The sequence below is a fragment of the Podarcis filfolensis genome, assembly GCF_964270895.1.
Source record: "Podarcis filfolensis genome assembly, chromosome: 7".
NCBI lineage: Eukaryota > Metazoa > Chordata > Lepidosauria > Squamata > Lacertidae > Podarcis > Podarcis filfolensis.
The window spans coordinates 51,393,375-51,416,938 of NC_139603.1; the positions used below are offsets into that span (position 1 = coordinate 51,393,375).

The following is a 23,564-nucleotide window of genomic DNA, read 5'->3' on the forward strand; positions in this document are numbered from 1 at the left end:
AACAGCTTAGCTTAGACTTAACTACATGCTTGGGAGACATTTCCAAAAGAAGCTATTATGTCACCCTCCACCAGGGCCCTGGTTACAAGAGCTATTAGCCACTGTTACAGACAAAAATGAACGGAAGATGTCCAAAGGTGCTGTAGAAGTCAAGACTCACTTTATTTTTAGAAAGTTGTTTGACACATTTCAAGCTGTGTAGCCTTTTCTTTCCAAGGGTATTTCCCTTGTGCAACTCTTTGCAGAGAAAGCAACGTTCTTTTTGCACTTGCCTTGTTTAGGTGAAGAGACAGGTGGTATACGGTGGGGGAGAGAACTTGCTCTCTCTGGAAAGGGTCTTGCAAGAAAACACCTTTTCAAGGGTATTTAAAACCCTATGTTAGCTCATTTTGGGGCTGTGTACACATTACCAGTTTAAAACTCAACTAGGCCTCCCCCTCCCCCCAGTTTGGATTAAAACTGGTTTGGGTGAAAACACATTAAAATGCAGCATTTTATAGGAAACAACAGAACAGATACAGGATTGTGGCTTACATTGTGCATGTACCACTTGTGCATCTATGATCAGAAACAGGTACTTGTTGGTAGTGGCACCTGGTTTGGTTTATGGAACATCTTCCTTTGAGGAAGTTTTTACTCAACATGAAGAAAAACCACTTTGCCGCAATTGTCATACAGAACAATACAGTGGATTATAATGACTTCCGCCTTGAGTTACAGTTTATAGTCCTTTATAAGTTTATTTAGGATATTACACAAAAGAGCAATTGATTTTGACTCCCACTCTCCTGGAGGAACTGTTGCCAATGTGGTTTCTACAACGGCTTCACTGTTTTTTTTGCTTGCCAGCAAGGCTAGATAATCAAATGCTTTCATTTCATTTAGTGTGGGGCTCCAGGGAAATCTGGCTGCTTTCATTTTTTATGGCCAAACTCTGAGCAGAGAGCTTGTGGGTTATGTCTTTCAAGAAAAAAACCCAAACATTTATTTTCTTCAGTTTATGCTGAACATAGCACTGTAAAGAAGTCTTAAGACCCTTGATTTTCCAAGGGTAGGATTTTATGGAAGTTTGAATTTATTATTTATAAATTCTGCAGTACTATGCACACTTAACCTGGGAATAAGCGTGCATAGGACCAAGCAGCACAACTTGCTACTACTCAGAACGAAGTGAAGTTCATCTTGTAGTTCAACTATGAACCAATATAAATCTTATGAACTCATGCTGCAAATGCAATGCACACTGTGTTAGAAGAAACATGTTAGAAGACAAAAATAAATTATATATAATGCATATTTCACTTGTAATAGCTTATGGTTCAGCTTCAGTTATATCATGCAGGTTCTTTTTTTCTTTTGGAGAAAGCTATATGTAGCAGAATCAAGGGGCGACTCTTTGCTGGAGGTATGCCAGCCAAGTAGCTATAGGGCAGTGCTGCGGAACAAAGTTAATTACCGCTCCACCCACTTTCTACCTCTGGCCCCACACAGCATTGACATATGAACCACATAAGTTTGCCCAGAAGGAATGCAGCCCACAGGCTGAAAGAGGTTCCACACCCCTGCTATAGGATATGGCGGAAGCTCCCTATATCTGGTGCAACACCCAATATGCCACTGCTGTTGCTTATTCACTGGCACAACTCTCCAGATATGCTGGCTGAGCACTCCATCAGTACATCTGTTCCTGGAGCCACTGGAAGCCAGATGAAATTGTTTCTGGCATATGCCAGCCCCAAAACCCAATCCTGAGCCGGGAAATACAAGTTATAAGCAATTGAGCAAGTGCTTCTGTTTTAGGGAAGTAGGATTGTATGGGATTACTTGCATCCTTTTAAAAATCATTTCTGTTGGTATGCATGTGTTTGATGGAGAGCAGTGCAAATGTTTAGTAAGGCTCTGCTGGTTTTACAGACCTGTAGAAGACATACATCTGCTGTTAGGACGTTCAGAAGGTCAACAATGTAGTCTACTGTACTAAAGTACCCAGCAGTCTCTGTAAGGCTAGAGTCCCCAACATGGTACATAGGGACACCATGTTGCCCTTGGCACCCACCAAGTCTCCCTTTCTTCCATTTTTTAAATGTCCCCCCTTTTTGGAGACTTGGTAGTTTTAGCTGTTACTGTACTTATCTGGGGTTTGTGTTTTGCCTGTTTTAGGGGAGGTGGCTTCTGAGTATTGTCATTCTATGAAATGGGTATTTTGTGGTGCCCACAACAGTTTCTGAGATTTAAAATATGTCCCTGGGGATCCCCTGCTTCTTAGGGACATATAGGAAGTAAAAGGAATCAAGAAGCAATGAGCTTGCCATGGAATTAAAGAAGAGTTCTAGATTGTGATACAGTAGCAAAAAATGCTAATGCTTTTCTAGGCTGCATCAACAGAGGTATAGTGTCCAGATCAAGGGAAGTAATAGTACCACTCTATTCTGCCTTTGCCAGACCATACCTGGAATACTGTCCAATTTTGGGCAGCACAATTTAAGAGGGATGTTGACATGCTGGAATGTGTGCAGAGGTGGGCAACCAAGTTGATCAAGGGTCTGGAAACCAAGCTTTATGAGGAACAATGAAAAGAGCTGGGTATGTTTAGCCTAGAAAAGAGGAAGCTGAGAGGATATATGATAGCCATCTTCAATTATCTCAAAGGCTGTCACATGGAAGAGGGAACAAGCATTGTAGGGTAGGACTCGAACCAATTGGCTTCAAGTTATAATAAAGGAGATTCCGACTAAACATATGGAGAAAATTCTGACAGTAAGAACTGTTTGACAGCAGAATATTCTCTCTCAAGAGGTTGTGGACTCTTCTTGCTTGGAGGTTTTTAAGCAGAGGTTAGATGGCCATCTGTCACGAATGTTTTAGTTGAGATTTCTGCACTGCAGGGGATGATCCTTGGGATCCTGTCCAACTCTCCAATTCTATGATTCTATGAAATTAAAGAACTACAACAGGAATAAAATTGATTAAAGCAACTCAATGTCTGAAAAGATTTCCTTGATAGAGAAACCTCAAGGATATATACAGCATGACAAGTTCTTTGGAAGGCACTGGCAAAGCTTATAATTTCAAGGGAAAACATGCTGTTGGTTCTTAAATAATAACTGGCACATCCAGCAAAGCAGGCCAGCCCATCCAGTAGCCTATTCCAAGCTTATTCTGGTTTTATGCAAAACTAAAGGTAGAAGACAGCATCGGATAAAATAAAGAATCTGGCATGAGGTCCTTGGCTATGATCCATAAGCTATTACAAGTACAACCTGCATTTTCTACATCTAATTTCTGCTTCTTCTTTTTTTGAGTTGTTGTATCACACCTCTTTTAACAGAGTGGCTGCTGTATGTCAACTAAAATGGCAAAATTAACAGAACATATTGTTTCTTTTCTCTTCAATGCAGGTTAAGAACTTACTGGACATGAGTGTGTTGGCCTTCGTTCCAGCCATTTTCCTTGGAATACTTGGAGGACTTTTAGGAGCTCTTTTTGTTTTTCTGAATATAAGAATTAATAGATTACGCATGTGGTTCTTCAACACAATTCCAAAAACATCCCTCAGAAAAACAGCTAAGCTCTTAGAATCTGTGCTGGTTCTTGTAAGTACTTAATGGTGTTTTGCCAAGTGTTTCAAAGTTACAACTGTGCTAGCTAGAATTAAGCCCTAAGTCTGAAAACATAAAGGTTACTAGAACAATGGAAGGTGCTAAGTTGCCACATAGAACTGGCAGAATAACAGCAGATACTCAGAGGCCCTGAATCTATCTCCTACCAATATTTTCCAGTCTTTCTGAATTATGCAGAAGTCTAGTCATTAACAATCAGGTTAGGATTGTAATTTACAACAGTTATTGTTGATATTGCTACATAATACATTGTTTGGGAATATATCAATAATTCATAAATTTATGTTCAGCTGTTCAGACATATTTTGATCTTATCACATGCATACAAATTTAAACAGAGGCTTTGGGGTTAGGGACCCACATATATGGAAATAAAACAGATAAGAAACAAGGTAACTCTGAGTACCTTCCTGCTAAGAAGCTGCTGATCTCTAGGCTATGAAATGAGAGGTCCTTCCATGCAATAAATAAAAGATTATTTCTTCACTGTATTTTTTATAACAACTAGCTTAATTAACTATTGGAACATTATTATTATTAGTAGTAGTAGCATTTATTTAATTTCTATACTGTCCTTCGTTTAAAGATCACAGGTCGGTTTACAATATAAAAATGCAACAATACACACCATAACAACAAACAAAAAACAATAACATGGAAAGATTACTTCAAAAAGTTTAAAACAAAACAACAAAGCTTGCATTAGAATTTTTGCTTAAGAATGGAGATTGGCAAATGCAGTTGATGCATGAATAAGGATTCTGAGTGCAGGGATCTTTGAAGCATAAGTTCGTGGGATTCCAGGTCAGCATCTATGCTTCTTGGCCTGACTTTAATCATTTCTTTTGTAATTAAGGAATTTCCCCTTATTGTTCTTCAATACACTCACACATTTCTCCTCTGATTGACTGACTGCTCTCACCACCATGTGAAAACTCAGTAGGTCACACATGGTAAATATTACTGGCAAAATGAGTGTTTATAGAATAGGCAAGTCCTTGCATAATGAGCAACACTGTCTATTGTTTGGATGCTCTTGAAAAATATGGGTCAAGGCACAAAAGAAGCATTTGGGGAGAGTTCTTGCACACAGATCAAACCCACCATACTCACCTACCCTCCTTAGCTTCCTCATAGTTCCTTCCCTAACCAAGCAGCAAGAGAAGGTGGACAGACATCATGCACCTGTTAATTCTCCTGTGCAATATACTTAAAACATAGAACACTTATTACAGGTACCTATTGCCTACTGTAGGAAGGTGGGAAAGTGGGCAGTGGGTCCAGTGAACTGCCTCTTGCTTTGGAGTAATGTGGCTTCAGTCCCTGCATGCTTTAGCATGTTGTGGCAGGACCACAACAATCATGGCTAGCTCGATTGAGGATTCTGCACAGTGTTAGGGCTCACCCACACTTCCACTTGTCTTGTACCTAGAAAGTAAAGGTCTGAAAGGTTATCTGCTTGTCCTGTGCTTTTTAAGGGCAGGTTCAAGCAGCTTTTCATCTGTTCCATTGCTTACCCTGGGAAAACCTTCTTTTTACCACTGAATCAGAACCAACATCAATCTGCAGACAAACTGACATTTTTTTTCTGATTCAGCGGTAAACAAGTAGGAATGCTAGATATCTTGAAGAAATGTTCCAGTAACTAACGGAAGACAACCACATACATTTCCAATCCTAAAACCAGTACAAAAGAAGCCAGAATTCTAGTCATGGATTGCTGGATTGTGAACTTTGCTATTAGATCTTTCAAGAGCTTAAATACACCTTTCTTATATGAACATGAACTTGAGTGGGTGTATAAGGGTAAATGTGTTTATTTTATATTCAACATTTCTCTCTTACATATTTTAAAAAACATGTATAGGTTTTGACCATTACTGCAACGGTCTACTTGCCATATTTCTTTCACTGTACTCCAGTCAAGAACCTGCCAGAATTTGAACCATCTACCAAGCCAGAAAAGTAAGTAGTGAAAAGAGAAATGCAGGCATCTTTATAAGTGCCACTGGCTTCTTCAGTTTCAGAATTCATGAAGCTTAAGTGCAACTTCATAAGTTGCTGGTGCTAGACCAACAATTTGCTTGAATGTGGGAGCCCAGGAAAGGAAACATTTCCATCCATCCATTCCATCCATCCATCTATCCATCCATCCATGCCTCCATCCCAATAAATATTTTGGAGAGATATTGAGGACTTCAGATGCTCACACATGTGTTGAAAGAACATGTGAGGGGGAGTTGTGGGTCCACATGGGCTAATCCCACCCCTAACTGGTCTTTGCTGGATGGTGAACTTTGATATTAGATCTTTCAAGGGCTTAAATACACCTTTCTTATATTTAGTTGGTGTGTTATGGGGCTCTACATGTGTACTTTCCCTTTATGAAAGGGAGAATACAGATTGGGTGAGGATTATGAAAGGGAGAATACAGATTGGGTGCATATAGTGTTCTGTGCACTTACATGCTCCTCTGTTGCATTTGGATCTGGGAGGAAGATATGTCTATCAAGGATGGTGATGACTGGCCCAGTCTGCTTGCTCTGCCTCACATGTTATTCAAAACATGTAGTATGTCTGAACCCCCTATTGCAGTATGTATTCTACTCATTAATACAATGTTGTTTCTTTTATTTTTGAATTTTCAAGTATAAGCCAGCCTATGTGGCACATTTCAGAATATAACTGTCCCCTGGGAACAATCCAGACTGGACCAGATGGAGCGAACTATTCCAACCAAACCTTTAATGAAGGTATGCAGGAGGGTGGCTGGGGAGTAGAACTAGGAATAGGAATGACCAGCATTCATGTAACTGCATTTCTCCAACTATGCTGTTTCTCTCCAGAACACAATTTGACCAAAGTCTTTGATTTCACTGTTACTTGGGGTTGTCTGTGAATAACAAACCAGAAACAGTTTCTGAGGCATTCAAGGAGATCAGATGCTTCTTAACCGTGTTATGCTCTTCTACACTTTTCTAGAGACTTTGGTAGCTCAGCCCTATTTAGGACTTTGGTCACAGGACATGATAGCTTAGGTGGATAGGCAGCAATACTAAAATGATTTGCCTTGCCTACCTGCCCAATGAATCTTGAGTTGGAAGATGTGGCATAACAAACAGCAACCACAGTCACAATGATCCACCAACATCAGTGTCCTTGGTGCTCTGTAGAGTTTAACAAGCAAAAGCAAAGCTAGACAGGTCTCCTCCACATCATCCTTCTAATCTATAATAGACAATGGAAAAAACAGAAGGTGGCATGGAAGTAGAGAGGGGAAGGGAAGGTAGCAAGGGATGGATCTGAACAACTTACATGTCCTTAATTGTGGTTTACAGTTGCCAATTGAGATTGAAAAGTTAAGCCATTGGTTTTGTGAAAAAAGTAATTTTGAGACCTGTGCAGATGTAACTCCACACAGAAGCCTGTTTGATAAACTATCTGGAGATTAGAACCCTTCTGTTTGTTCTTTCTCTCACCTCCCACCTTTCCAATCTCATTTAAAGCTGCTGCTCTCTTGGCTGAGAATGGGATGAGAGGAATCACGTACTTATTCAGACGTGGAACTCATGAGGAATTTGGATATGCTTCTCTTTTTACGGCACTTGTATTCTACTTCTTGCTTTCCTGCTTGACAGCAGGCTCTGCCATTGCAAGTGGTTTGGTTATACCTATGCTGTAAGTATTGCATTCATTTTATGCTACTCTAGGACGCAGGCATCTCTACGGAAATCCACAATATGGTGAAAGTCCCTCAGTACATTCCACTTACACCACACATTGCAACTGCCTACATGTAAACCAAAGAGGTTAGTTATTTACTACATATGGTGATGTGTAAAAATAGTCATGTATACCATCCACCTCTTATTCTGGACAAAATAGATTTGCATTTATGTCTCATATCAGAAAAGTGGGTCAGCTGCCTTCAGAAAGATGCTTAACAAGTGGCTGAAAAGAGCAGGCAGATCTAATGATTTATCAGAGCCTTTCTGTCTTTGCATCTCAGATTAGTTGGGCTCCTCTAGGCTGGTACTTTCTTGCAGGTGTTTTGTGAAATGTATTATTGGCACAGTAATAGCACATTAGTGATGGATTTATTCTGTTTTATTATTTCTGCAATGCTTTCCCAATGTTATCACATTATGGTTGTCTAGTGGTACAACAAAAGCAGGACACCTCCGCCCCTCAGAACATCTGTAGTATGTAAAGCAATGGCAAGATACAGGATGTGCACTGATTGGAAATGAAGCAGTGTGACCACCCCAAAACTTTGGCAGGTGTAAATCGTATTGAAAGTGGGAATGATAGCATCGTGACCACAAATCATCGTGCCTGTGCAATAAAAAGGATGCCTGGAGATATTATTTTGAATTCCTTTGAGATATATCTGACACTCTAGTGCCAAAACTTAGCTTTTCTTTTCAGGTGATTAAAAAAAAAAATCAATGTGCAGCTTCTACTTATATGTCATGCAGTAATCAGAGACCTTTCCTCAAGATGCTGCTCCTGTTATGGGAAAAAAAATCACAAACATTTCAATTTCAAATGCTGTGGGGTATGTGGCTGTGTGTATGTCAGAGGCATCTGTTGACTAATACTTGGGACATCACTAGAGATTAGCAACACACTGCTCCTACCAAACCATTATGAAAACTTTTATGAGAACTTGTATCCAATGTAGCATGAAGTCACTTGTTCTGCAAGTACAAGAAATTATCATTGCAAAGTGAAATTTCCACCACTCTTCTCCCCCTGTGCACTCCCTAAATCTGCTCTGGAGATTCCTCCAACCTCTCCTTCTCAGAGAAGAGTTTCATCTCACCAGGGTAAATTTTTGCACTCATGGAATGAGTGCATTGGATACCACCTTTAAAGTTCAATTAAAATAATTGATTTGATGTCTAAGAGCGTTGAATGCTGCTCTGCTGTTCCACATCAGTGTTGGAGGGCACATACTGTCTTTTAACAGGAAACGTGGAAAACACCAGCCTATCACCTCCCACTGAAGCAGGGGCTCTTTTTTGGAGGGGGAACTTTCAAAATTTTCTAAAATTTAGTTCATTGAAGGCTGCATGCTTCCCTCTTCTGTGCTACTTGCCTGTTATTTTATCTAACATCATAAGCAAGCAAGCAAGCAAGCAAGCAAGCAAGCAAGCAAGCAAGCAAGCCAATTTCTCAGAGCATAGCTGGCCCACCCTTTCAGCAAGACAATCCCCTTCTATAATGCAGAGACAGGTTGTCATGCTATAGTGCCAGATCTCTGCTAGCACAGTTACCAAGAGAAAATGAAAACCATTTATCTGCCCAGACAAGTATCTTTACTGTCTTCTTTTCCTTTGCAGGTACACAGGTGCATTATATGGCAGGATAGTTGGCTTGATACTGGTTTCCATTTTGGGGGTTCAGACTGATGAACGCAGTGCATGGATTGATCCAGGGTTGTTTGCTGCAGTTGGAGCTGCTTCTTTCTTCAGCGGTGTTTCAAGGCTAACCATCTCCCTAACAGTTATAATGGTATGCAATAAACTAACTTGTATGCTGTTTCGCCATCGGCCGCCATGATGTTACCAAATGCCTCAAAAGCATATTTGGTATTCTGGTCTCTGAGTAGTAGACTGGCAGTGTGGAGGAGCACAGTCGAAATCAGCAGCAGTTTGCCCTGCTTCAAAAAGCTCTGTGGTAGAAAAATTGGAGCCCTGCCAGAATCCTTGGAGCATGTGGGCAGAGGTTCCTTGTCCTTTTCACATGGTCAGCAACTGAGTAAGGTGAAGAATGAGGAGGTTGCTCTGTACATCTTTACAGGCGAGACTATTCTAAGCATGTAGGACCCCCCTCCCCTGGGCTGGTGATGTGGAGCCCTGATTGTGTTAGTAAAATGTGATATCTGAAAAGCAAAACAAAACCAACAAATCCCTGTTTGAACGTTTTCTAGTCTCTGTGTTGAAAGCTGTGTCCAGCATTATTGACTTTTAATAATAAAAAGGTCAGAAACTGTACAGCTACCACAGAAAAGCTGTAACTCAGAGTACGCAGAAATCATGGCACCATTAAGAAAATTAAAAAAGCTGAAGGGTCTGCAGTAATGTTGGCTACTCTGCAATATTCCTTTTTGAGATGAAAAAAGGACTTGGACGTGACAATGCAAAAACATAGTTAAAAGGTGGTGACCTTGAATTGTAAAATGCATACATTTTTCCTATACCGTTTGATAGATTCCAAAATAATTTTGGAATGTTTGCTTTGGCTGTCTATGCAGTCTTCCATTTGGAAAGAGTTATATGGTGGTGATGAACAGGTTAGTAAAATGCTTTTTAAAAAGAAATACCAGACCCCACAGGCTTTTGCCCACTTCTTCGTTCTTGGCTGCTTCCCTTTTCCATGTTGATACTCAGCTCTCTGCCTTTCTTTTTTTGCTGAAAGTACTAGGTCTGATGGTAACATTTCCACATGCTCCTATTCCAGTATGGAGAAAAGTCCACTTCATCCCAGTTAAATAACTGTGCTTAAGCCCATGCAACTCTATATGAGGCTTAAGACTGTTTAAGTATTCTATATTATCCTAATTAATTAAATTAGCTATTGCTTGATGGCCAAAAGGGCTTCTCAGTGGTTTACACTTTATAAAATCAATGTAAAAAAATATAGCCATACATAATTAAAGTACACAATAAAACACTTCTATCAAAATATTAAAATAAGCACCCACAATTAAAATGCATAACAAAACTAGCTCATTAAAACAGCATAAAAATTAAAAAAAGCAATTAAAACAATCAAACAGGAGGTTCAAGCCAGGAAATCAGGGGAATGCTTGTTTAAGCAGCTGTGACTTCAAGAACCAGCAGAATGCCAATACAGACAGGTTAAAATATTTTATGTTGAGGGACAAGCTTCAGTTAAGTACATTTGTATCTGCAGATGCAACTAGGAAATGAATGAATGAGATCAAGGGCACTTCCAGACTATCACTATTTTGGGGTGGGATTCATACACATACTGGCAAATTCAGTATGCACAATTATAGTTGATTAGGAGTTCTTGCACAGCAAATCTATTTCCCAAAAGTGATGGAAAAATGTACTGGAAAGTGCGGGATAACACTTGCATTGACTTAACATCTTTTGACCTGCCCACCAACAAATCAGAATGAATGTTAATAAAATAGCCAATGTTCTCTAATCTCCCTGCAAGCAAAGTGGGATGAATGCCCGATAAATAGGTCATCTGGAAGTGCCCCAAGAGTCCATTGGCCAGGCTGTCTCTACTGTCCACTGAAATATCTCCTCAGGCAGAGGATCTTGGATGACAAAAATTATTGCAATGACCCTTATATGGCCCAGAAACAGGAGTGGTTGGAAATCCTCTACTCAGTCTCTTAAATTGTACTATAGCTAATAAAGTGCTCAAAGACCACATCTGATTAAATCTTGGTATGAACCATTCACATTGTCTCTTTTGGGAAGCCCAAATGGAATAAAAGTAGAATGCTGTTCGTTCTTTAGGCAGCAATAACTTAAACATTGCTGGCTCAAGTGCAAACCTTACAGCTGTAGGTGCACATCCAGCCGGAAACTAGTAGTAATCTCCTCATGCAGATGGTAAGAACTGGCTTTGGATAATAAAATGGAACGAAATCTGAATTGGAGAAAGATATAATTGTACGTCTCAAGAGCCAAATACAGTTGCAGCCAAAAGTAACAGCTGTCCTTATTTGTGAAGGGAGTGACAAGCCAGTAGTGAGGATTGGGAGGGCAATGGTCTTTTTTGCTAGATGGGAACAGTCTTAGAGCAGTGACTAGGATAGACAGAAGCAGAATCACAATGACAGTTCTGTGTACAACTGGAAGTGTAGCTGGTGCTACAAATACCGTATTTTTCGCCCTATAGGACACACTTTTCCCCCTCCAAAAATGAAGGGGAAACCTGTGTGCGTCCTATGGGGCGAATACAGGCTTTCGCTGAAGCTTGGAGAGGGAGAGGGGTCGGTGCGCACCGACCCCTCTCGCTCTCCAGGCTTCAGGAAGACATCAGCAAGCCTGGGGAGCCCGCGGGAGTTCCCGCAGGGCTCCCTAGGCTGCGGATAGTAGCCTGTCGCCTGGCACATGGGGCGCCCTGAAGCCGAGTGCCCCGCGCGCCAGGCAGACATCTGCAGCGTCAGGAGCCCTGCGGGAACGCCCCGCGCGCTGGGCAGACATCGGCCAGCCCCACAAGCTCGGGGGACAGCTGGGAGGCACAGCGCCGCCATACCGCTGTTCCCTGACCTGGTTTTTGGGTGGAAATAAAGGGAAAAAAATTCCCCTTTATTTTCCCCCCAAAAAACTAGGTGCGTCCTATGGGACAGAGTGTCCTATGGGACGAAAAATATGGTACCTTCAGCCAATGTATGCAGCTACAGCTATTGCTCATGCTCTAGGATGAACTGTCTCAGCAGTTGCTCATGGTTAAAGCATGACTTCAGTTTCTTTGTATCACGACACTGGATCACAACCTTGCTGACATTTCCTCTTGGGAAAGGAAAATAAATTTCTAAAAGGTTTCCATCTGTTACAAAACCCACCAAAACATCTGTCAGCGTCATTAAGCGCTTTTCTGGCTGTGCTTGACATACACTAGCGGCAGCAATTTCAGAGTGGAAGTGTTCTGTTGAGCAAGCAAAAATGGGCAATTGCACCGACCTTTTTCTTAAACATCATTGTTCAGAGACTTCCGATGGTTGTACCAACCTTTATGCTGTGATTTGAGTAACATTGCTAGAACCAATGTGTTAGCTAATTGAGTCTGCCCTCAGATTCCAAGCATACCTTGAGTAGAGTGAAACATGAACATGAATTCTATATGGTCCCAAGCTCTAACACTTCCTTATAACCCCTCCACCCTGGCACTTGAGAATTGCAAGCATCAATTTTATGTGTCCCTTCAATGTAGGAACATCTAATGTAGGCCTGTTAAGGGTGAAGTTGGAAGAAATGCCTGCATCACTTTGTCTACTTTGGGAACATATTGAAAGTATGAACTATGCTGTATCCCATAGTCTGTAGAGCAATCTGGAGTTGGAAGTGAAAAGGAGGAGATTAATAGAGCAAGGGATATGTGTGTGCATGGTGGTGGGTGGGTGTGAAGATTGACAGAAAATTGATTTAAAAAACCAACCTTCTCTGTTCTTAGGACTGCAAAATTATCTGGACTAGTCAGTCTTCCAGGCTTCAAGGTTATGCTGTACTGTTGTTTGTTATAAATGAAAACCGATACAATGTATTTTAAAATCTCCAAAACTCCAGTGATAACAAGATGCTAGCATAGTGATGCAGCCCTCTGGAGTTAGTAAAAATATAAAAACCTCAGAATTATTAGAGTTGTGCATCCTTGGTGTAAATCGCTTTTGTAAAGTGTGTTAGACAGTTCTGAGCTGGATTATGCGGTACATTTTTCAAGAAGAGAAAGGGAACTTGGTGAGGAAGGCAGCAGTTAGGTTTTAAGGAAAGTTCACATTTACCACAAGCCACTTGCCTTTTTATGAATGTAAATATAAATGGTGCCCTCTTTGCCTTTACAATTTTTTTTTTTGCACCTAATGACTTCATTTTAAACTAGATTCTCCCCTCCAATGAATTCGAGTAAAAAAGATCGTCAGTAAAAGTCTGCTGGATCAGCAGGCCCAACTCTAATGAGGTTCCATTTTGACTACATTTTCAAAACCAAAAGCCAAACCGAGAAACAAGTTAACCATGGTGTGACTAAGAATGAAGGCCAGGGCTTTTATCAGTAGTTTTATGTAAAATGTGTATTTTGAATTTCCTGGGCAGCTGCCCTCCTCTCTTTGATGTGCCATGCCCTGTTGATGCTCTTAATGAAATGCATAAGTATGTGTTATGTAATAAAACTATAATAATAGACAAGGGGCCAACTGGTTATAATGATGTGGGGCATACATCACTGTAGGGCTTACAGAAAAATTCCATCAGTGACTAAAATAAGGTTGGTTTTTTCTAAAAGCCTCTGAAACATTCCACCAAGCATGCAATTATGTATGAGGTAAGCAAAGTGAAACTAATTTGCTGATTTATGAATTATAAATCTGCCTATTAATGGTATTTTTCCTTAATCCATTAGCAGTGCTGGCTGTATAGGAGCAGGAACCCTAAAGGCAAGTCGTCTTTAGCATGGCCTGTTACCTCTATAAGACCTAAATTACATAAGATAGCAAAATCAAGCATAGCTAGTAAATCTTTCCTTGTGATCTGCCCCCTAAGTGCACTTTACATTGCACATGATTAAAAGATAAAATTTACTGGCTGTTAAGCTGTTTTTCCTGTTTTTCTTTCTCTTCCTTTTCTTCCATTTTTTTTTTAAATCTTAGCACCAATTTGTCTACTTCTTATATCTGTCCCTTCAGTGTAAGTTCTATTTCTACAAGGTATAGGGCTAGGGGAAGGTTTACCTATTATGAGCAGCCCAAATCAAGTAGCAAGTTTTCTTGAGGTGGGGTCTTTTCAGATTATCAGTTTATAGAGCTGCAGGTGTGCTCTTGTCCATTTTTTTTTTTTGCTTGAGATCTAGTTGTATTTGAGGATACAGTGGTGCCTCGCAAGACGAATGCCTCGCAAGACGAAAAACGCGCAAGATGGAAGGGTTTTTCGGTTTTTGTGTTGCTTCGCAAGACGATTTTCCCTATGGACTTGCTTCGCAAGACGCAAACATCTTGCGTGTTTGTTCGCTTTTTTCTTAAAGCCGCTTGAAGAGGCGCAGTTGCGACAGACTGTGCTTCGCAAGACGAAAAACATCGCAAGACGAAAAGACTCGTGGAACGAATTAATTTCGTCTTGCGAGGCACCACTGTACAGTGTTTCCCCAGAAGCCAAACCTTTTTGGAGAATTTGAGTCTTTCCCCAGTTAGTGCGGCTGTTATGATTTAGAGAACTGTTCAGAATTATATTGTTTCTGTATCATTATTTTGTGGTGTCACCATTGCGCACTATACTTGACTTACTAACAGCCAAGAGAAAGATCACTGTCCTGAGGAGACTACAATCTAAAATAGTTAAGATTATCTTTATACATAAGTGTAGTTATAAGGAATGAAATTAACATGCGTGTTACATAGTTAAATTACATTTGAAGAATAGGATCCAGATAGGAGCTCCCATATTTAAAAACATAAAAAAGCAACTGTGCACCATTCTGATTTGGGAGAAGGTTAGCTGTTGCGGTGGTGGTTCACTCTTTCACTCTTTGCTATTTTTCTGATTAAAATTGCCCTTCGTTGCAAGTTGCTGCTTTTGACCAACAGGGAGAAATGTACAGATTTATCATGGGTACTTGCATGTTTCTTCCGATGGGACAAATAATAGCTTTGGGAGAATAATTTCAGTCAGGAAAATGGCATAGAGGGAAAGCTTTAAGCCTCTTCCATGGTGCTTTTGTACTGTTCCAAATTGCCCATTCCATTGCAGCTACCTTTAAGTGTTGAAACACAGGTGATTTTGTACATGGCTCTCCCTTACCATGTCTAGATTGGTCCATGAACATCTACCTGAGAGTAGCTGTGACATCCATGACGATGGGTAGCACAATTCCACCCCTCTGTTGCATCCTATATTGTGCCTTGTACCCAGGGGAACCACACAGCTGCTGAAGCTGACTAATCTCATGGCAAAGTGTGAAGAAATATGTCTTGACAGTTTCACATGCAGTAGCAAATAATTTAAGACTTCATCTTCAGTGTCTGCTGAGGTGAAACATTCAAGTGGATTCTTTATATTTGCTTTGTAACAGTCTTATCACCTGTGTGAGTCTCCTCTTTGCAGGTTCAGTACTCTCTCTTTCACACACCTCATGCGCTAGAGCACACATAATTCACCTATTATTAAATAAGGGCAGCAAGGCTATGTCAGTTGCCACACATCAAGGTTATTGCAAGAGTAGTGAGGCAACCACCCATCTATTATAAATGGGCTGGATGTTGTAGAATTACCTTTGAAAGAAGACATGCAAGACGTTCTGACCGAGGTTAAATACAGATAGGGCAGTCATTATTTTTCTTTACAATGTCCATGGGTGAGACTGCATAGAATCATAGAATTTTAGAGTTGAAAGCAACTCCAAAGGTCTTCTAGTCCAACCTCCTGCAATGCAAGAATCCTGCCCACAGCCATCTCTGGGTGGGCTCGAACCACCAACCATCTGGTTAACATCCAGATGCACTAACCCATTGTGGCACCAGCCCTACCTGTTATGTCAGCCTGTCTTTGATCACTCCCAGGGACATCTGCAACCCAATTTTTATCCTGCTTTGCTACCCAGGCTTTCCAGCCACTTCAATAGGCTCTTACCTGTTCAGGGGTTGGGGAGAGACTTTAAAACATCGAAGTCAGCCCTTCGACTAACTTGTAAAAAACTTTTAAGTATTTTACTATGCATTTTAGTGATGTTCAACACAAAGGGTAAAGGGAGGGAATGGATGGAGAAGGAATAAAAGTGAAAGTTACATGGACCAGGAATTGACTGAATTGTCCATCCTTATCTGTGACCCCAAAATAGGGATTACTGGAGAGCAAAAAAGCTCTAAAACGCATCTGAGAAATGCATAGTGTTTCTGTTTGGGCTGGTTAGGAAAAGTCTTTTGTTTCTTCTGGCAGCTTCTTAGCAGAATGCTTCCTTACTTTGAGAATCCATACTTTAGTGGGTCCTCCATATTTTAGTGGATACTGGTTTTTTCCTTCTTCTTTTGAGCCTGTGAGCACGTCAGGCATGCTTAGAAAGTGCTGTAGGCATCAGTTTCAGAATGGCTGCAATGGAGCGCAGGCGTGACCTTAACTGAAAGGGAGTTCCATAAAATTTGGCCCACAATACTCTCAACTCTCAAACAATGCTATTCAAAAAGTGCTGAAAGTGGCTGTTAATTGTAACATCATGTTGCAGTTATTTCTTAGTTTGGAACATAAAGCCTACAGTATTTTGTTTAACAGAATTTTTGTACCATGTAATTGTGAATAAACCGGTTTCTTTAAACAGATGACCTCTAATTATCAACAACACACTTCTTTTCTAGTTACTTCTTTTCTAGTTACTTCTTTTCTAGTAATGCATGTTCTCATTTCCCTGCTACTTTAGGTAGAGATCACAAATGATGTACAGTCCTTGCTACTCATCATGCTGGCAGTCATGCTAGCCAAAATGGTTGGTGACTGGTTTAACATGTCTCTATACAGTTCTTTACTGAAGCTGAAATCCATTCCCTACTTAGATGCGGAGCCATTTGTTTGCCATAGGAAAAAATGGTGAGTGTTTTCTTATTTTCCTATTGTGGCTGTTCTATGAGTTAGTGTAAAACAACTGGATGTCTTTAATTTGCTGATTTAGAGATTGATTTGGCCATAATGTGTGACTTCTTCTGAGTTAGGGACAAACAGAAACCTGGAAGGAACCTACTGGTAGTTCAATTTCTGGCTGCACCAGAAAAAAACCAAACAAGACAGGAAAATATAGTAAATGCAGAATCATGTCCCTTGAAAACATAAAATGCATAGCAAAGCTATCTCCATGTATATATCAGATGAAGACTTATCTGCAATTGCCTCCTAACACAAGAAGCAAAATGAGTTTTGTTCTAGTATCACAAGAAACTGCTTAAATTATAGTGAGTGTTGGCATTGCAGCATTTTGGCAAGGAAAGAAGAGCTATACTTCTGGCCCACTTATCTAATTTCTAGAGAAGAGACATTTTAAGTGTGTGTCTCTTTTCTGATACAAACTTCTGATATATAGTGATGGGAAAGAGGTAATATATTCATTGTGGCCTTTTGCAGCCAAGGCTGGGCATAATCCCCAAATGTTGAATAGGCTTCCCATTAATAAACCAATGAACAATGGGAACAAAGTTTCTATTCTTTTTTCTTTTCTTTTAGCACATCATAGATATTCACTTTTGCTTGTAAAAAGTTATGTCAGATCATACAGTGTGTTATGTTCTAGATACTGGATGATTAAGCTGTGTCTAACAGAGGGATGCACTGTGACTTCTAGTTATGCTGCATACCACCATAAATTGTCCCCTCCCTGTTATAAAAGCTAGCTAACTGGAACACTCAGAGCTGCTGGTTGCCAGGGAGTGCTTTTTAATGAGGGCAAGAGTACTCAAACACTTCTATAACTTGGCAACTCTTCCTGCTTTTATAAGCCACTATACACTTCAGAAAGAAAATATCTTACAGCCTACTTTTTAATGGGACAAGTTAAGTGCTGAGTGAATCTGGTGCTTGTTCTGTTCTAGCTTAACGTTAGCCTTGTCAAAATTCTCTGTGTTTCTGCATGATATGCCACATAAAACTGATTTGAGGAGCCAAGAAATCAGACTATGATAAAGTAATTGTACATTGTTTTAAATAAAAGCATGTTGGAAAGTGGCATTACATTAAATAGTAGATTGTATTGCATAGTTGAGCTTTTGATATTGCTGACTTGGATTTTCTGAAGTGGGAGTTTGTACATTTTTAACTGGAGTGAAATGAACTTATAAAGAAATCACTCTGAAAATTTGCATGTTGAAACTGTCACCTTGAAATTAAATGGGTTGGTTTTGTGTGTATGTGTGTGACTAAGAAAGAGAGAGAGGCCCGGCTCACACATCACATTAACAAGAGTTAAAATAAACTGTGGTTTAATATGAGCAAGCAGCATGCTGGTTTTTCTGGGCATGTTGCTCCTCCCGCATTCTGGCTGCTGTTGTGTTGCTGGAGAAAGCCATGGTCTGGCTTGTGTTGTCTGATCCCAGGCTCATGGTTTCTTGTCCCTAAACAAACTACATGTCACAATCCAAGAACAAACTTTGGCTTCTGGACATGCTTTGTTGGGAAAACAACAAACCATGAACCTGGGTTGGGATTACCCAACAAGATAGACCATGGTTTGTCTCCTGGTAGTACAGCAGTAGCAGGAGTTGGGGAGGAGCAAAGTGACTGCAATTTCAACAGTGTGCACCAGCACGTCCTTGTTCACATTAAACCATAATTTATTTTAACTATGGTGCAGTGTGATGTGCAAACCAGGCCAATAAGAAAATCAATGTGACCAGACACAAGTTTCATGGAAAGAAGGTGTTGGCATGGCTGTCATGATACTGGTGCATACCTCTCCATATTGTGGTGTGATGTTGTGGCATGACTTTCTGTGCTATTTGGAATCCTTTTTTAAAGGTACTAATCATGACCTATCTTTTCCTTAGTCTCCCTTGGCCCTTCAGTATTTTTGGAAAACATTTTTGGCTAAATACTTTTTAATGACTTATATCTTACTATTTAACTTACATGATAACCTTTGTTTCCTTCAGTCATAAGTGTATTCTATTTCCTCAAAAGTAGACACTCGTTTCTGAATTAATAAAGAATAATAAGCCAGCTGGCAAAGCAGAGGAACCCCGTCTTGTATGCACAGCTTTGGCAGAACAATAGGATTGCTAGTCACAATTTATTTATTAGTTCTAACACTGACCCATCTTACTGGGTCTTGTAAACATTACTGAGATAATGATGTGAAACACCTTTAACATACTAGCTAAGTTATTATTGTTATGATTTGAAGCTTAGCACAACAATCCTTACACCAGAGGATCAGATTTCTCTGCTTAATTCCCCAATGTGATGATTTATAAGCCTGGGAGTTTTATGAAGGATGAGGGCATAAATCTATAAAATGAAATAACAGTTGCTTTTTCTTTTAAAATCTTCCACGTGACACAGTTGCAACCATGTTCCTGGGTATAAACAAATTTTAAATAAGCAAGTGGAGTCTGCAACCAAATGAATCAGTGTGGAGTGCTTCTGTTCAGGATTCTAGCCACTCTATTCCATTCTCCTCCTCACAGTTTTGTTTCTCTTGCCCAATAGTTAATCAACTTTATGTGCGCACTGAACATGCTCAGTCCTCATTGGGCTCCTTTGGGGGGGCACACTGGTGCCTAGTCTGAGCTACATTAAACTCTTGGATATCGAGGACTTCCGGGTTAGCGCCTCCGGTAATGGCTGAATTCCTCTGATAGGGAGGAATTTGTCTCGTGGAAATTCAGGTCTGGCCGCCACGGCGAAGGCAGAGACCCACTAAAAATCACAGGTGGGTGAAGCCTGTGAACGTGGGATTCGGCTGGCACCTTTTGCGCCTCCCCTACTCACGGGGAAACCCGGTTTCGGGGATCCGGAGCGACGTGGGGTGAGCAGCGCGGTGCTTCGAATTGACTGCTTCTTCCACGGAGCGAAGCCGCATAGCTGTTGCCGGAGAGCGCTGACTTTTTCCTGTGGACAATTTGATCTTAAAGCAACTACCCGTGAGTAGAGCGGAGAATTGGATTTTTAAACGTCTTAATTTGGTGTCGAACGGGGGAGGTCCAAAACAGGAAGTCCACCTTCCCCTTCTGTAAATAGACTGAAGCAATGAGGATGCAACCTGAAGTCGCGGAAAGCTCATTGTAAAGGACTAAATTTCCATCAGTAAAAAATACTAAACCCCCCTTGGTGGCAGGAGAAGAGGGGGGAAAGTTTTGGACTGAATATACCTGCAGGAGAGAGCGAACAGAATTTAAATATCAAAAGTTTGATAGATCCCCCCCCACAGGGATTTGCTGATTTTTGGGACCTGGACTTGGGTCAGGAGGAGATTGGAGTCGTGGGGGCCTTCAGATTTGGAGGAATCCTGAAACACGTCCTGAAATATCTTTTGGATCTTAGTTTTAACTATGGAGATTTGGTTGCCCGGTCGAGAAGGAATAAAAACATTGCTAGGTGGGAGTTTCCCCGGGATCTACTCTTCAGCATCAAAGGAAGGAAAATAAGAATAAGATCAACAGAAGACAAAGTAAAGTGCATGCATAAATATGAAGAAGACTTGCAGAAGGGACTTGGAAAAGAGTTAAGAGCCTCGGACAGAAGATTACCAGGTTGATGGACTATATGGAATTGGCGGAAATGACTGGCAGAATCTGAGACCAGGGAGAAGAGATGGTGGAAGAAGACTGGAAAAAGTTTAAAGACTATTTATAGAAATATTGTAAAATTAATGAGTGTTAGAAAAATGTTGGAATGAAGTTACACGGCTTTAGTAGAAATGTTAGAAGGAATTAAGTACAGATAGATCATTGGAGTATTAAAGGGAAAATAAGGTTAAAATATGTTAAGACAATTATTATGACAGAAAATAAAGGAAGATGGAAAGGAATTGCTGAAACATTTAATAGAAGTGGAATACAAAAAGGGAGGTGAGAGGAAGTCGTTGAAACAAGGGAATGTAAGATATGATATTGAAACGGTATAATGTGTGTTTTAAATTGTTTTTGCTTTGTTTTGTTTAGATTATTGTGTTAATGTGTATTGTTTATATATTGTATTGTATTGTTTTTTCTTTCTTTTTTCTTTTCTCTTTTTTCCCCTTTTTTCTTTTTTGTAAGGTCTAAAAGTAATAAATATTTTTTTTTAAAAAAATAAACTCTTGGATATCTTGATTGATTACTATATGCAGCTTTCACTTTCATTCCTGGAGACATTTAAAACATTCCCAGTGAGAACCAGGAAAGGGCTTATGAAATAGTTCTCCACCCTTTGCATAGGCCTCATCTGCACCAGAGTGCCTCCCCTATGAAGGAAGGTAAATTAATATCAACAGGCAAACTACTTCCATGATTGCCACCTAGTGAATTTTCTGTACGATTCAGAGTTAAAAACTTAATGTGGCTGCCTAAATGTTACTGACAACCATCATGAAAATAAAACCATCCAAAAAGCAAGCTCTTGAAATGTATTTATATAAGGTCCAATGTTACTTATCATAATAAAACAATGGTTTACAAGAAGCCCAGCTAAAATCCATTGTTGTTTTGAAAAAAACCCTTCATTTAGTCAATAGATAAACATTCCCACCAAGTGATGCGAATGATCTGAGTGAGGTTTACTTAGATAAATGCAACCATCCAGTAGGGAAAGATGTGAATGAGCAGAGCTGCCTGTTTTCTCATGCTGATTTCCACGAGCATGTCTGCTTATAACTGTAAAATGTTCTTCAGGAAGAATATTGTCATGGGTTTAATTAAGTTTCAACCTAAGGTATCACTCTAATCCAGGGGTGGTGTGTTGGGATACTGCTAGGGAGACAAAGACGACCAGCCATCGGGCAGGCCTCCACGTTATCTCCAGACGATCCATCAATCTCCCATAGAACAGCATCAGTCAATTAGCGACGCGAGCCTCAGACACATTCCAGGACTCAGGCATGCCCTTGCAGCAGACTCCGCAACAGAAGATGCACCCAGAAGAGCATATTTACAACTTTATTCAGCGTTGGTCAGAACAAAGGAAAAACATGACTGCCTGCCTTCGTGTCGAGGCAACAGACAGAAACAAAAGCTATATACAAAACAGAAACTTCCGGTGAGCAGGAAGTACGCAGGCTTGGGACACACAACAGCCTGCTCCCTTTTTAAGGAGGAACGGAAATATCCTAACATGGTGAACCTGTAGGTTGCAGGCTGGACCAGGCCACAAAACCATTATTCCCCACCACAGTCCTAGGTTGGGAGGAGAGCCTTTCTTCTCTTGTGCAAGTTAATGGAGAGATTGCTTTTGCCATTAACTTGCCTTGGGTGGGGTTGGGGAGAAAGAGTACACTCCCTGAAATGTTTGTTGGGGGAGAGAATCTATCTCACCCCTCAAGGATCCTGTTACCTCAAGGGTCATTGAGTTTCTCTCCCTACCAGCCATTTTTGAGGCTGTAACTCCTGCCCCCTGCAAGTTTATGGAGAAAGAGCCTTTGCTATTAATGTGTGTGTGTGTGTGTGTGTGTGTGAGATTGCCCTTCTCACAGTGCTGAGTTTCAACCTCCCCTCTCAGCCCAGCAGTGTAAGAATGTGTGTGTGTGTGAGAGAGAGAGAAAGAAAAGTGCTTTGTGTGTGTATGGTTGTGGTTTCCATGTGTGGTGAGTGTGCAGTCGTGGACTTCATGAGTGGTGACTAACTATGATGCATACATGCAAGAGAGAGGGTGTGTTTTCTGGCTTACAATCACCACTGGAGTGTGGCCCTTGGAGACTTGACCAATATTGAATGGACAAAAAAAGTCAGCCAGCCAGCTCTAATTCCAACAAACAGTGCATGAAGTGGTAACTTTGTTTCTAGAGGGTACCATTCAAGGTGGTAGATGGCTGAATGGTCCTTTGTACAGAAATTCACTGCATGTAGAAAAATGGCATATCAGAAAGAAGAGTATAATGTTTTCCCAGATATTTACCGGTAGTTTTCTATGTGTACAGATTTTTCTTTTTTGTATGGAGGACTATTAAATCATGGGATTTGCTACCTGCAGTTTGAAGTGGTGCAACCAGATAAAGGCTAATCACCACAATTGTCACTTGTTAGAAGTAAACTAAGACTAGATGCTACTACTTGGTATAGTAATCGCATCTGTATTCAAAAATTTTGTAGTCCCAAGAAATAAAACACTGCCTTTCACCAAGGGCCAGATTCCTACTCTGCATGAAGCTCACTGAGTGACATTGGGTCAGTCACTATCTCTTTGCCTACTGTAGCACACAGTGTTGTTAAAGGGGAGAAGCATGTCCAATGTCCTGAGCTCCTTGGAGCAAGAGTGTTGAAATCCTCTAGTGACACCAGATTTTCTCTTAAAATTTGTACTGTGCCAACATGCCTCTACAGAATGTTCATGGTGGCCAACCAAGCTTTATAAACAACACTTAAAATAATATAAATAGAACAGATGTGGTACAGATGTTCTCTGATATCTGTACAACATGACCAGAGTAGTTGTTAATGTTTCATATATCGCCAAGAGGTCATCAGTGATCACAGCAGCTTATTGAGCTTGGTGAACAATTGGTGAGAACCATTTTAACTGTTGTTATGTTATTATGAAAGTTTTATTTCTTCTTTACATTCTCCTAGTTCCAAGA

At 40.5% G+C, this 23,564-nt stretch overlaps 1 protein-coding gene across 1 annotated transcript in view; it reads left to right on the forward strand.

Annotated features, from left to right (window-relative positions):
• The window catches only part of LOC310766587 (chloride channel protein D-like), a 62,735-nt gene that overhangs the window by 13,349 nt on the left and 25,822 nt on the right, over positions 1-23,564 (forward strand). Inside the window, exons 6-11 of the mRNA XM_083622982.1 lie at positions 3,399-3,593; positions 5,488-5,585; positions 6,270-6,373; positions 7,127-7,298; positions 8,966-9,137; positions 16,734-16,900. Of these exons, the coding sequence (XP_083479108.1) occupies positions 3,399-3,593; positions 5,488-5,585; positions 6,270-6,373; positions 7,127-7,298; positions 8,966-9,137; positions 16,734-16,900 (908 nt within the window). The remainder of the gene's footprint in view (positions 1-3,398; positions 3,594-5,487; positions 5,586-6,269; positions 6,374-7,126; positions 7,299-8,965; positions 9,138-16,733; positions 16,901-23,564) is intronic.